The 14597-nt window shown below is 46.0% G+C and overlaps 1 protein-coding gene across 7 annotated transcripts in view; it reads right to left on the bottom strand.

The window, feature by feature from the left end:
- The window catches only part of FOXO3 (forkhead box O3), a 133606-nt gene that overhangs the window by 20963 nt on the left and 98046 nt on the right, over positions 1–14597 (bottom strand). For 5 of the 7 annotated variants that reach the window (XM_021084231.2, XM_021084221.2, XM_021084213.2 and 2 more), the window contains one exon: positions 890–2325. In XM_021084231.2, the coding sequence (XP_020939890.1) occupies positions 925–2325 (1401 nt within the window). In that variant the 3' untranslated portion in view covers positions 890–924. 7 annotated transcript variants of the gene reach the window in all.

Genomic DNA, 14597 nt, shown 5'->3' with positions numbered 1-14597 from the left:
GCAACAGGGGTTATTATCCTCATGGTATAAAGCTGGCAACTGAGGCTCAGAGGCTAAGTGACACACTTCCGATAGCAGCCAGAAAGCAAGAGAAGTGGAACCGAATCCTCAACTTCTGATTCCAAGCAAATGCTTTTCTTTCCATATCATGTTGCATGATCTTTCTGGTTCCAACAGAATTAAAATGCCACAATTTAAAAAAATCTGTCTCCATTCACAACCCATGTCACTGTTTGGAATCTGACATCTTTTATACTTCGGGGAAAACGAAGCATGTGAAAAAGTGCTCTCTCACATAAACACTTCTGTTTTCAATTGAATTCTTTTGCTCTTTTAAATACTTAGATGCTAAGTGCTAACTAGTAAAGATGCTTAGTACTAGTGGTGAAGAATCTAACAGGTCTGGCTCCTGGTAGACATACTCCTGTATGAAAGAGTCCAGAATACACAGTCTACAGTTATATTAGAAGTACCCAAAAACTGTTACTTTACTGAAAAAGAAAGATATAAAACCCACAGCATGGAAGATCGACAATGGCAGAGCTGGACCTGAGACTCTAAGAAAGTCCACTGCTGGGTCCTTAACCTTGACATTTGTGTGGCCTAAGGTCCCCTTCCTCCTTTCCCTTGTCTCCTCATCCATCCATCCAATAGGGGGACCTGTGTCATAGGTCAGTGAGGGTGACTGGACGCAAAGAAAAACGAAAGCCTCTGGTAAAAGTCCTGAGCTGTCAGCAAACTGTGGGGAGGGGACCCTGACGGCCCTATTTGTTTTGCAGGTACAACTCAGAAAGAACCGGGTGGGAGCAGGTTACCATGCACCAGGTATACAAAAGGCGGTTCCCTACCCCCACCCCGTTACCACTACGCCACAGCACTGGGCACTGACCTGCTCTGCCCACTTCCCCTTTCCTCAGTGAGCCTTCAGCCTGGCACCCAGCTCTGAGATGAGGCCTGCTTAGCACCAGTGAAGCTCCCCACGTTCAAACCAACAACGTTCTGTGTGGAGATGAGGGAATCAAAGTTAAAATCCAACCCGTCAGCATCCATGAGTTCGCTACGGATAATGGACTCCATGTCACATTCCAAGCTCCCGTTGAACATGTCCAGGTCCAAGTCGCTGGGGAACTTCTCGTGGCCCATGACGGGAAGGTTCGCACTCGTTGAGTACAAGGAGGAGCCTGAGAGGGAGTCCGAGAGGGTTTGCATAGACTGGCTGACAGGAGACTGCTGCTGGTGTTTGGCTGACCCGAGGCTGCTTGAGTCGCTCAAGCCCATGCTGCTGACGGAATTCGACAAGGCACGGCTGCCACCGAGAGCGCCCTGGGTTTGGTGCTGGTGGTGGAGCAAGTTCTGATTGACCAAACTCCCCTGGTTAGGCTGGGCGGCAAAGGACATCATTGGGTCACTGCGAAGCATCACGTTCCGGCGGGAGTTCTGGGCGGACACAGCGGTGCTGGCCTGAGACATCAAGGGGTCCGACTGGGTCATCATGACATCGCTGTGGCTGAGTGAGTCCGACGTGAGCAGGTCCTGGAGTGTCTGGTTGCCGTAGTGCGACATGGAAGAGAAGGTGGCTGGCTTGTTCTCTTGGATGGTCTGCATGGGCGCCTGGCGCAGCGAGTTCAGAGACGAGGGTCCAAACACTGTGCTGCTGAAGGAGCTGGTGGGCGAGCCCAGGCCGGAGCCCTTGGTGGTGTAGGGGAAGCTAGAGCTGCGCTGCATGAGCCCCCCGGGGGGCGATGGCTGGGACGAGGGCAGCGCGATGTTGTCCAGCAGGTCGTCCATGAGGTTGTCAGCCAGCCCGTCATTGAGATTCATGGTTCCGGCCATGTCGGTCAGCCGGGGCAGCTCCACGGTGCAGGGCTTACTGACCGAGGGGGACAGGCTGGCCGAGCTGCTGTAGAGCATGGGGGAGAGCGGCGCGTCGTCATCCTGGACGTCATCCAACTCTGTGCTGGCCAGGATGGGGGACAGGCGGCCGCTGACCGTGCTGGCGTTGGAATTGGTGCGCGAGCGGAAGTCAGTCCAGGCGTCCAGCTCATCACTGCTGCGGGACGTGGGGCTGCCGGGCCACTTGGAGAGCTGGGAGGGACTGTCGTCTGCCGACTCAGGGGCTGTCTGCAGGGCGGCCTTCTTCTTGGCTGCCCGGCCGCGGCTCTTGGTGTACTTGTTGCTGTTGTCCATGGAGACAGCCCGCCGCCGGGGCGCCTTCCCGCTCTTTCCCCCATCAGGGTTGATGATCCACCAAGAGCTCTTGCCGGTCCCCTCGTTCTGGACTCGCATGAACCGGCTGTGCAGTGACAGGTTGTGCCGGATAGAGTTCTGCAGAGAGAGAGACAGGACAAGGTAGAAGATGAGCCAGGATGGTCCAAAACTGAACACCCAGAAGAAACAGTCATTAATCAGACACATTTTTTAAAACGGACTGGATTTCAGAGGCTTAAAAAAGAGGATAGGCACTGGCATGACCCTGCTTGACTTGGAAGTAAATGGCAACACTGTAAATGGCAGGCTCCATATCTAGGAGGTGGGAGATGCTGTCATATCCAGGAGACGCTGGAAAGATAAAAAGTCACTGGCCCTGTTTTTCATAAATTTGTATGTTTTGCTGTCCTTTCTGCGATTTTATTTCCTATACTGAAGTTTATACTCACCAAGTACTACCTCACCATCTCTCCCTACACTTTGCAACAAACCTCCCTGGCTTGCTGAGGGTGACCAATCACGTGGGAGGCTATTTTATTCTTGTATGGTACAGAGGGAGCATCAATCTCTTCTTAACCACTTCTATGAACTCGGAACTGGTGTGAATTGTTACCTATCATTTCTATGACTCCATCTCCTCCTGCCACAATTTCACACCCGTCTGACAGGCAGAAGAAAAAAGAATGAGAGGGTAGAATGTGCTGAGTTGACAGAAGAAGCAGGACGGTCTCCCATTCAGAAAAATTCTGAATAATTTCTAGAGACACTCCCTCCTCAAGGCCATGTGGTCTGAGTTCAGTAACCTCCTTCCAAAGAGCAGAGTGTGGAAAGGAGGGGGGGGTCAACATCAACAGGGCAAAGTCAGGTTGATAATATGCACTCTTGCTGTACTGTGACGGAAACAGCACCTTCCCTTCTAATCTTCCTTTCAAAACCCATCATCCCAGTCTCATCATGAGAAAAACTGCAGACAAATCCCAACTAAGAGACATTTAAAAATGCTTGTCCAGCGCTCCTCAATACTGTCAGATCCATCCACAAGGAGCCTAAGGAAGCAGGGTGACTCAACCAGCAATGTGGTACCCAGGAAGGGATGCCGGGCAGAGAAAGGAGCAGCAAAAATGAAGGAAATGTGAATAAAGCACAGACCTTAGTTCATAACAATACTGCATCAATATTGGTTTATTAGTTGTGACAAAAGTGCCAAACTAAAATAGGATGTTAACGACGGGGGAACCCTGATGTGGATACCCAACATCGACAACTCTGTATCAGTTCTGAAACTTTTCTGTAAATCTAAAACTATCCTATATTAAAAGACTTATTAGGGCATTCCCGTCATGGCACAGCGGAAATGAATCTGACAAGGAATCATGAGGTTGCAGGTTCGATCCCTGGCCTCGCTCAGTGGGTTAAGGATCTGGTGTTGCCATGAGCTGTGGTGTAGGTCACATTTGCTGTAGCTCAGTGGGTTAAGGATCTGGTTGCTGTGGCTGTGGTGTAGGCCAGCAGCTGTAGCTCTGATTAGACCCCTAGCCTGGGAACCTCCATATGGGTTCAGCCCTAAAAAGGCAAAAAAACCAAAAAAAGAAAAAAAAAAAGAAAAAAAAAAAGAAAGAAAGAAAGAAAAAGAAAAAAAGAATTTATTAAAAAAGGAAAAAGAGGAGTTCCCGTTGTGGCTCAGTAGTGATAAACCCAGCTAGTATCCATGAGGACAAGGGTTTGATCCCTGGCCTTGCTCAGTGGGTTAAGGATCTGGCATTTGCCATAAGCTGTGGGATAGGTCACAGGCACAGCTAAGATTCTGTGCTTGTGGTGTAGGCTGGCAGCTGCAGTGCTGATCTGACCCCTAGCCTCGGAACTTCCATATGCCCCAAGTGTGGCCCTTAAAAAAAAGGAAAAAGAAAAAGGGCAGAATATTTATTCTCAAAAAGCTAACAAGTGCACCCATCTTGCAAGAATCCTCCTTCTGGCTTGGAAGCTAAGCCCAGTTAACAGGGATGACCCAGATCCAGTCCTATCTCTGCCTCTGACCAACCATGTGACCTTGAGAGCAAATCGTTTAATCTGTCTGCAACAACTCAGTCCTCCGTCTTCATGACAGCCTTAATATCCAAGCATTCCCAGGATGCTGTAAGGATGGTATATGATAATATACTTCAGGAGCCAGTCACGCTACCACGTCAGAGTGCCCCTACTGCTGTTATGAAGCACGGGGTCCACAGTGGAGAGAGCTCACTGCCTGGGGCAGGCTCATCTGTAAAGGCCTCCCGTGCAGGAAAAGAACAGAGCTGATGGCGTCTGTCACATCTGGAACAGCACCTGCAGGCCAGATGAGTTTTTATTTGCAAGTTAAAGACAAAAGATATTGCCTCCTGCTGCCTATTAAATACGAACCATTCTAAAAGTTACCGTAGTTAAAAAAAAAAAAAATTGGCAATGACCAAATGTATTTATGTGGAAGATACAAATACATGTGTTCTACCAGAATGTTTTTAAAACACAGAAAGTCAGTGGGATTTCACCGTACGTAAATAACCCAAAATACTCAGAGTGCTTCCCATGCATACATTCCCCTGCAAGGAGGGCTGACAGCACAGGCTGGGCAGTGGGCACCAGCAACCTCGGGTCATAACTTGGCATTTCTATGTGGCCGTAAAGAAGATGACAGGCAACATGCTGAGTATCTGAAGAGACAAATGTTGCCCAGGAGACTATAAATCCTGCTTCTCCTTTACTCTTATGCTTTTAAATGAATAATGGCATCTCCACTAATGGGTCAGAAATTACATTTCTTTAAAAAGTAAAACACTTTATAATAGATATGAAACATGCTCTTAAAACTCACTCCACAGGGTTCAAAAAGCAGGCAAGGGCAAGGGAGTTCTATTACTGTGTACTCCCTCAGACAACTGGATCTATTAACAGAAACCTTCAAGCTTCTTGGTGAAAAAAGAGGGAGGCCCTGAAGTTTATGTGGGGGCATGTGGACACTGGCCATGTGACTCCTCCTCTGGCCAGCCCCCTCCACTTTGCTCTAGATTTTGGAAAGGATTCATACCAGCATCAAGAATTAACGATGGGAGTTCCCGTCGTGGCACAGTGGTTAATGAATCCCACTAGGAACCATGAGGTTGTGGGTTCGGTCCCTGCCCTTGCTCAGTGGGTTAACGATCCGGCGTTGCCGTGAGCTGTGGTGTAGGTTGCAGACGTGGCTCGGATCCCGAGTTGCTGTGGCTCTGGCGTAGGCTGGTGGCTACAGCTCCAATTCGACCCCTAGCCTGGGAACCTCCATATGCCGAGGGAGCGGCCCAAGAAATAGCAACAACAACAACAACAACAAAAGCCAAAAAAAAAAAAAAAAAAAAAAAGAATTAACGATAATAAATCAGAACCAGCCAGTAATCCCCCCCTTTGAAAAGCATACACACACACACATTTTTTTTTTTTTTTTTTTAGGGTTGCACCTCCAGTATACTGAAGTCCCCAGACTAGGGGTCGAATTGGAGCTGCAGCTGCCGGCCTACGCCACGGCCACAGCAACGCCAGATCTGAGCTGTATCCTGGATCTACGCTGCAGCTTATAGCAATGTCGGATCCTTAACTCACTGAGCGAGGCCAGGAATCGAACCCGCATCTTCAAGGATACTAGTCGGGTTGTTAACCCACTGAGCCACAAGGGGAACTCCCTGGAGAACAATATTGTTAAATGTATTTTTAGTTTCACCAATTCCAAACCAACTAAGAAAGAAGATGAAATACTTTACAGACTTCCAAAATGCCCTATGTAGATTTTTTTAATGGTCATCTATTATTTCAACTCTAAACCCCAACAATGTATGTGTGTAATTTTATAAAATTGCAAGCTACCATTGGTTAGAGTTTGGAGAAACTAAGCTTCTGTAAGGGTGTGTGGTAAAGGAGCTGGAAAACCCACAGGGAGGACCAGAACCACAGGGTGTCAGGGCTCAGGCTCCTAACTGCAAGAGGGGAGAGGAAGAGCCTGCCTGACTTCAGCACTGTCACTAGGCCAGAGGTTTTAGATTCCTGGTCTCTCATCCTCCTTATAAACCCGCAACGTTGGAGTTCTCATCATACATCTGAAGGCTCAGGCTGAGAGCTATTAAATAACTTACAAAAGGTCATACCACACAGCTAGTGTCTATAAGAACCAAACTGGTAAATCTGTTTTCCCAACTCCAATCCAATGCCTTCTCTATAACCCTTCTCAGGTCCGTCCCCAAATTATTCCAAAGTTATCATTTAACCTCTCTGTCCTAACATACAGAAACATTTAGGAAAGAAAAAGGATACAAAGGCACAATCTTATGACTATAATTTGGTTTGTAAAATAGTTAAAAGTAATGCTTTGGTAGGTCTTTCCTAAAAATGGTTTTTAAAAGAAAGAACAGCAAGCCTGAGGGTAAAGCCTCATTCCACAGCCCATGTTTATGGCCACTGTAGCATTCACTCTCAAGAGAGGGCTGTGGTTACCACACAAACCAATACAAACTACCCTTAGATTCTAACACAAAACCCATCTTATTAAATGGGTGATTAGCTTCAGTTTCCAATCTTAGCTCTTTGCTTTGAGGTTACTAGGGGCAGGAGACATCCCCTGAGGCATAATGCCTACAGACGGGTTTTTCCAGCTTCATTACTAAGACAATGCAAACGCAGACACAGAGTGTGACACCAACATCCTCACGTCCCATCTCAGGGGCCTTCTATCCATACGCGTTGGCTGGCCTTCCATTTATAAAATCCATAATCTGAAAGGGGCGTTGCATTGACAAAGGCCAATCAATACAGCCCCTCTGTCCATTTCTGGCCTAAATGCCCCATCACCCTAACAAGGTCAGATACCAGAAATATATTCTGCCTTTTTGCCTCACAGGTCATGATTCTAATCAATAGGTTCTCTAGCTAAATTTTGGTGAATTGGGAAAAGGTAAATAAATAAATGCCAGAGAAAATATCAGAACTGCAACGTTTCCCCATATCTTTCCTTATAACAGAAGTTAATGGTGATAAGATTTCTTTCTTTCTTTGTCAGCTATGCCCATGGCACATGGAAGTTCCCAGGCCAGGGATCGAATCTGAGATACCACAGTTGTGCTGGGTATCAAACCCGCAATGCCACAGAGATGAGCTGGATCGTCAGCCCATTGCACCGGCAGGAACTCCTTTCATCCCGCCTCATTTCTGTAAGATTTCAAACCACCTCCTCTCTCATCTTAATCCCAGGAATAAAGAAGTGGAATTTATAAAAACAGACAAGCCAAGTGCAAACTCCTCTTAGGATTTGTCGTGTAAGTTCTCTAAAGACCTCTTCTTAAGGAGACTCTAAATTAGTTTCAATGCACCATATTTAAAACTAAAAAACTACAATTAAAAATGTATCGGCCACATTATGCATTGGCTGATACAAGGTATTGGCAAACCTTTCTATGGTTCGCCAACAATCCATCTATCACACCAAAAATTCTAAATTTCTCTCTCTCTCTTGTTTTTTTTTTTTGTTTTGTTTTGTTTTGTTTTTTTTTTTTTTTTTGTCTTTTGTCTTTTTTAGGGCCACACCAGCAGCATATGGAGGTTCCCAGGCTAGGGGTCGAATTGGAGCTGTAGCCACCGGCCTCCACCACAGCCACAGCAATGCAGGATCCGAGCTGCGTCTGCAACCTACACCACATCACACAACAGGTCATGGCAACACCAGATCCTTAACCGGATCGAGGCCAGGGATTGAACCCATGTCCTCAAGGATCCTAGTTGGGTTCGTTAATCACCGAGCCATGATGGGAACTCTGTAAATTTCTGATTTTACATTAGGTTGGGGTTTGGGAGCTGACAGTAAAGGAGGAATGGTTTGACAGGACTAGAGTGATTTTTCTAATCACATCTAAATACACATTTTGAAATATGTTGTGAGGCCAACCAGTGTTAACTGGTCAAGTACTAGGGATGTGCTTTTCCTAAGGCTAAGGCGACAAGGTCAATATTGCCAACCAGGACCCCCGCTGCTAGACCTCAGGCCGTTCTGTCATCACATTTGCTTACTAAATGAGCCCCTCAGTTACTAGAATCCCAACTCCAAACCATGTCAACAGTTCTGGTTATTTAAATCCACCAAGATACCCAGAGGCTGAATTACAGCAAACCTAACATTTCTAGGAAGAAACTTTTGTCAGGGACAAATAGGCCAATTTTCTTTCTTTTTTTTTTTTCCCTCAACTTGGGCCCAAAGATGTGGAAAACCCTGAAAGCGACTGAAACACAATGTGTCTGAAGACAGGGCAGATTACTCTGTCTCATTTTTATGTCAATCTTCTCTTTCACAAAACCATTTACAATGAAGCAAGGCCTGCACTGGGTGAAGTTAATTGGTAACAGAGCCGGCAAACCTGTCTTGTGTGATTGCAGCTGCCACGAGGGGCCTAATTCTTCAAGGAGGAATGTGAAGACGGTGTGTGAAGGAAGGAACTCACATCTCACAGTCATGCTGACTGTGGTCCACAGCCTAGAGAGCCCACTCCTTGGCCCTCCCTGAAGAAATCAGCAGAGAGATGACTGTCCTTATCAGAATCTCCAAATTCTTTTTCTTTCAATAAGGAAGACAGCTTCCTAATGCAAGATATATTTATCTCTAATGCCAAAGCTCACACAGTCACTATATTTATGCCAACTGGCTGTGAAGACAGATGGACCGCAAACGGATCAGATTTGATTCGGTGTTGGAGAGAAGCTGCCTGAAACGAGTAAGTATTCCACTAATATTTTACAAAGCGGGTAATTCACAAATGCAATTTAAGGTGGCCGATGGCGGGAGGCAGGCTTCAATGTCAGCCAGGTCGTAGCTGGACTCCTGTCCTATGACCCTGGGCAACTGACCTAACCTTGGCCACCTCTTTCACAAAATGGGAATAAAAACAGCCTCTCTGTCAAACTCTTGGATCTTTGGGAAGATTAAATTACGCATGCAAATTACTCATCGGAGTGCCAAGCACAAAAGAGGCTCTCAACTGTCAGATCCCACATACGGAAGCAGTGACATCACGAATGTTCACTTACTGTTTTCCGAGCATCATACACTTGAAGCCAAAAGGTGAGAGGGCGGCTCCTTCCAGGAAAAGATTTCAAACTCTTAAAAGTATTTCAAAGGTGCTGTGCCACTCAGGAGGAGCTGGTAATTTCCCAAATGTTGCTACCCTCTGTCTGCTCCAGCCCCTTCCAACCCATGTTTACCTTGTAAGGACTCTCCACTAACCCAGACACCAGCTGCATGTGCTTCCCCTGGAACACAGAGAGGGTTTTGTCTGGAAGCAACATGTGGTATCAATTTATCTTTCTCAGCAAAGGCAACAAGGAATCCACTGACTTTAAAAATAAAAAGGGAGTTGTGTAATTTAACTCTTAAAGGCCTCTGCTTTTTATTTATTTATTTATTTTTTTGTATCTCAAAATGAGTTACGGTTGTCAGCTCCCAAGCCAGACCCATTGCTTCCCACCAAGCAGATTGCAGGCATCTCCCTGGGCCCCAAGGGATGTCAGTGGGGACCACTGTAAAGGACTACTTTTAAATCCTATACTCATCCACCTTGCACACAGGACCAGCCCTTCCAGTAGGTCTCCCTGCTTTGACTTGTGGGCACTGAGAATTCAGAATGCGGCTGCCAAAGGCCTAAATCCAAATGTATGCATCTGCTGAAAGGTAGATGAAAATGGTCACGTGAAAAGGCCGATGGAAACCATGAGTCAGGGGGAGACCCTGGGGGCTGGGAGCCATAAAACAGCAGGGCAAAGGCAGGCTCTTAGATTTATAATGACAGGCTCTGTCAAGGGCAGTTCTCAGGCCGAAGCCATGATTTCTCTTAGGTATCAGTTCTCCACCCTGGCTGCCTCTTCTCAGCACCTGGGGAGACTTTTAAGAACTCACTCTTAGGAACTGGTACAGGTAAGGCCTGGGCAGAGGAACATTTTTAAAGCTCCCCTGATTATTCTAAGGTGCAGTTAGAGCTGAGAATCACTAGAATTTCCCCTGTATGTTTCTACTGGCTAAGACTCTGAGTCCAAAGCTAATGTACTGCTGGTCCTTCCAGGTCTGATAACACAGCACAGCACATGTTCTTCAGGTTCAAGGTTCCACATTTTAGAAGGTAAGGAGGAGAATCAGGCTCATAGATTAAAGTTATGTTTATAGGTACAGAGTAAAATGGAGAGTTTAGAACAGTTTTGCAGATCACTGAGGTCCAGATATCTTTGTTTTTCTTAAAGGTAGGGGGAAGGGTCCCTGATCTCGCACTGCCTCGTATGATAGTCATCCAGTCTGCCCCATGCCACTTCTCCATCCAAAATCGCTAGGCATGGACAGAAAACAGGGCAAGTGGACTTTTGCAAAAGTAGGAACTGATACGGGCTGAAGAAGGGATGGGCTGGGACAGTAATTGATCCCTGTAATTTTCAGAACCCTCCCTAAATTAGCATGCAGCCTCACATATCTCTTTTATAATAGACTGTCCTTCAAACAATATGCCAAAAAGAGAGACTGCATAAAAATAACCACGGAAAAAGCCATACCCCAATGCTGAGGTACTTATTAGCTTCCAAGTGTTACTTACTGAACTTCTCTGAGAACCAAAGTACACAAGCAAAGAGAGCCTCGAGAATATTAAAAAAAAAAAAAAAAAAGTGTCTCATTCCTCGGCTGTACAAAACACTGTATCACTGCACTCAGTGCAAAGACCCTGGGGAGGGAGGGGACACTGCAAAGGGCCAAACAGTGCCACCACCTGAGGGGGGAGTGTGAGGGCTGGTTCTTATTAGCCATTAGCCATTTAGCTGGCTTACCCTCTTCTCCTACATGTTATCTGAGGGCTAACTTGATCGAAAGTGAGTATGCAAAGTATGAGAGCATAAAACAGACCTGAAGTCAGAGTTATTATCTCTGACTATACATATGGACCAGCTACAGGAGCCTTTCAGACAGAGAAGAAAATACAAACATTCATATAGAGGATTACATAATCAACCCTGATGTGCAAGACAAGTTCCAGGCAAGCTCCACTCTTACTCATCTCTAGAACACTAAATGTTTCAACCATTAAGAGACTTATTTTTAAAAAATGATTTTCTAAAATAAATATTGTCAGGAATTTGGCTGAAGGATTAAATTTCCGGCTAGAAACAAGATTTCCATTAAACTTGCTGACAATAATCTTCTACCCAGAGAGATCTTGGAAAACTAACGTTTGTTTCAAGTTTTTATGCAGTAAGCACAGATTCTGGCCTCTCGTTTGGAGGAATAAAATAACAACCCTGGTGATGGGCAAAATGAATCCATTTTCTATCCCAACAAAAGTAAGACATGGGAAGCTCGTTTAGGAGAGGAAGACCTAGGCAATCTGTTCTGCCCCCAACAGAAAAAGATATCCTAGATGGGAAGAAAACTCCCCTAAAGAGCTACCTGCACTGTTAGAGGCAGTTTTGCTGGGTTTCCTAGTGTGGGTTTTTATTTTCATATTGATTTTTTTAAAAATTTTTTTCATTGAGCGATCTTTTCAGACCTTCCACAGCTGTTTCTGCTCTTGGAGGGCAAGAGGGAACATTCCATTCCTCCCAGCCAAACCTGCACTTCCGGCACACAGAGAACCCTGGCAGCCTTGCGCCCTCTGCCCACACCCACTCCCTGCAGCACCCTCTCCACCCCCAAACCCTCCTGCTTCCAGCTCCACCTCCCCACCGATCCCTGAAGAAGCAGCAACTAACTGAGAAGCAACATGCAGTCAACGGAAAGACAGCCTCCAGAAAGCAGGTTAAAGCTGCAGCATTTGGCTGTCCCTGTTCTTTCTCCGGGCTTCTTCCTGATGTGACTGAATCCCTTCCCCTTTCCATAAAGGGTTCAGCAAACACATGCTACTTAAATTTCCCTTTAAGGCTGTGCAGGACTAGCCACACAAAATGGATGCTTCAAAGGGTTAAAAGCCACGAAGTTATTAAGAGGACATTCTTGAAACTGACACTGCAAAGTAGAACAGAAATAGTTTTATTAATAACATAATTTTCACTTAGACTAAAAAAAAAAAAAACTGCAAACTTTTCCAGTTTGAAAACGTACTGTGGGCGGAAATGGAGAATAAAACGGCTCTGGAAATACACATCCACAATTCAGGAACACATCAGCGTCTCATGTGGCATTATATAAGTAATCATCAGGGCAGAAAGTTCAGTTAAAAAGTAATACTGTGGAAAATGGAGAAGGCTGTGAAACCCACCTAGTAATAAGCAGCCTGAACTTTACAGTGAAAGAGACTCACGACCAGAGAGATACAAAGCAAACCTGAATTCAATCAGCCAGGAAAGGACGGCCAAGCTGAGACAGACGCAGATCTCCAGGCCTTGAGGTGGTACAGTAAATACTGGCTACAGACACCATTCGTCCCAGCATCCGGATTACCATAACAACTTAAGGGGTGAGGTGCAGGGAGCACAGACGATGGATAATCCATCCATCCATCCGACTTCAGCCTGTCTTGCTTTACAACTTGAGGATAGATGTCTATCTCCTCTGACACATACTGAGCCCTTTACAACCAGATGTCTTATTATGGCTTTACCTCCTAGCATGGGGCTGGTACACAGCAGGTGCTCATTCACTCTAATCAATGAATGAGTGGGAAGGGGAAGTCACCACAAAATAGGCATGAATTATATGTTAAAATGAAATGTTAGAAAACAGGAGACCAGTGAATGATCTTCAATGTGCGAAGAATGGAAGTAAGTGTCCCCTGTAAAACAGGAAGAAGCATTTAGGTTGTTCTCAAGTTGACGAATCTCAGCCTTGGGTATTAACTTCGATTATACAACCCAATTTCCAAAAATAAGACGATACAGTCTAGGAAGGAGCTTCAGACTCTCTGTACTATTAGAGAGGTGGGCAGAAGAGTGGTAAGTGGGCTACTGGGAGGAGGGGGGCGCGGGAGAATGGGCTCTGGTGCGGCCAGGGTGTAAAGCTGACCCTCTGCTTGTCTCAGGATGTTATGGAGCCCCATTACTCGGCAACACGGTTGACCCGGAGCACTCAGAGGCACCCTCGAAACCAGAGGTAACACATCTGGTTCTAAAGTCTCTTCCCAGCGAGCACGGAGGTAACAAGAAAAATCCAAAACAGGGTCCACTGCACCTGCAAACTGAAGGCACTTATTGTACCTGGTACCGCCAGGGCTAACTTCTGTGCTCGGTAAAATCGAATCTCATTTTATTTTCAGAGCAAGCCTGTCAGGAGGACACAGAGGCCCAAAAGAGTAACTGCCTAGAGGCGGTGGTGCCAGAAATCAAGCCCAAGGCTAATCCTAGAGCAAAGCTCTCACCACAGCACCAGGGGTGTCCCTCTTAAGTTACTGAACCACCCAAGGAGAAAGGCATCAGTCACAGGTGACCAAGGGACAGAGAGCTTTCAAGACTACACAGACCTGTGTCACTGAACTAAATACTCCCAGCTGTAAGTTTCCGAACACGATCCCTAGAACTATGAAAAAGACGGAAGTGGTGGAAGAATGAGTCGCCAATGAGGCAAGCCTTGTTGGAACTGGATCATTTTTAGAAATGACCCTTGTTTTTTTTCCTCAGATATTCCCCCAAAGGGACACTGTGGACATGTCCCACCTTGATCGGGGATCACTGCTTTTAGGGAATGACCAGACAGGGTCACCACTGTAAACTTTTGAGTGTCCAGGCCTTCCTCAGTGGCACATCCAGTGGCCTCTGTACCCAGCAAGCATCACGCCATGACTGAGGGGAGTCAGTTTACCTGGTTGTCCCTTGCAGGCCTATTCAGGTCCCCAAACAGCTGGCATTAGGCTATAGTCTGAAGCCCAGAGACATCAGGCAAAATGTCTGCTTTACCCTGGGCCTTGCTATTACAAGGCTTAATCTGAAACAGGGACTCCACTCTGTACTACTTAAAACACCTAATTAGTTTATTACTGAGCCAGAAAAGATTAGCTTGCTTTCAAACTATGTGAATTTTAAAATATGATGCCTTTTGCCTGCCAACTGACAGCACGATCAGGATGCTTCTGTTTAGCCTCAATCAAAAACTCTGGTAGAAAACTGCTCTAAGGCTTCGTATGCATGTTATTTTATTATTTGTCTTCTGGCATCAAAACCTGCAGAAACAGAAACCACTGACAATGCACCATATTAAAAGGATGGATGTGGAAGTGCTGAGTGGGCGAGTTCAACAGCTTGAGAGTTTGACATCTGAGATCCAGGAAAAGTGCCTTTCTGTTCTTAGTATACAACCCCTTCCTTCACGTGTTATTCACTGCATGAGCCTCACACATACAAACATTGCCTGTTTCCAGCTCTTCAGATGTTATGGTTCAGAAAAA

The sequence above is a fragment of the Sus scrofa genome, chromosome 1 (genome assembly GCF_054392235.1).
Source record: "Sus scrofa isolate SSC_HxYL_T2T_F1_AM1 chromosome 1, Sscrofa_HxYL_maternal_Yorkshire_Landrace_v2.0, whole genome shotgun sequence".
Classification (NCBI taxonomy): domain Eukaryota; kingdom Metazoa; phylum Chordata; class Mammalia; order Artiodactyla; family Suidae; genus Sus; species Sus scrofa.
The sequence above is the reverse complement of the archived record's forward strand: the minus strand, read 5'-3'. Positions and strand labels throughout refer to the sequence as shown.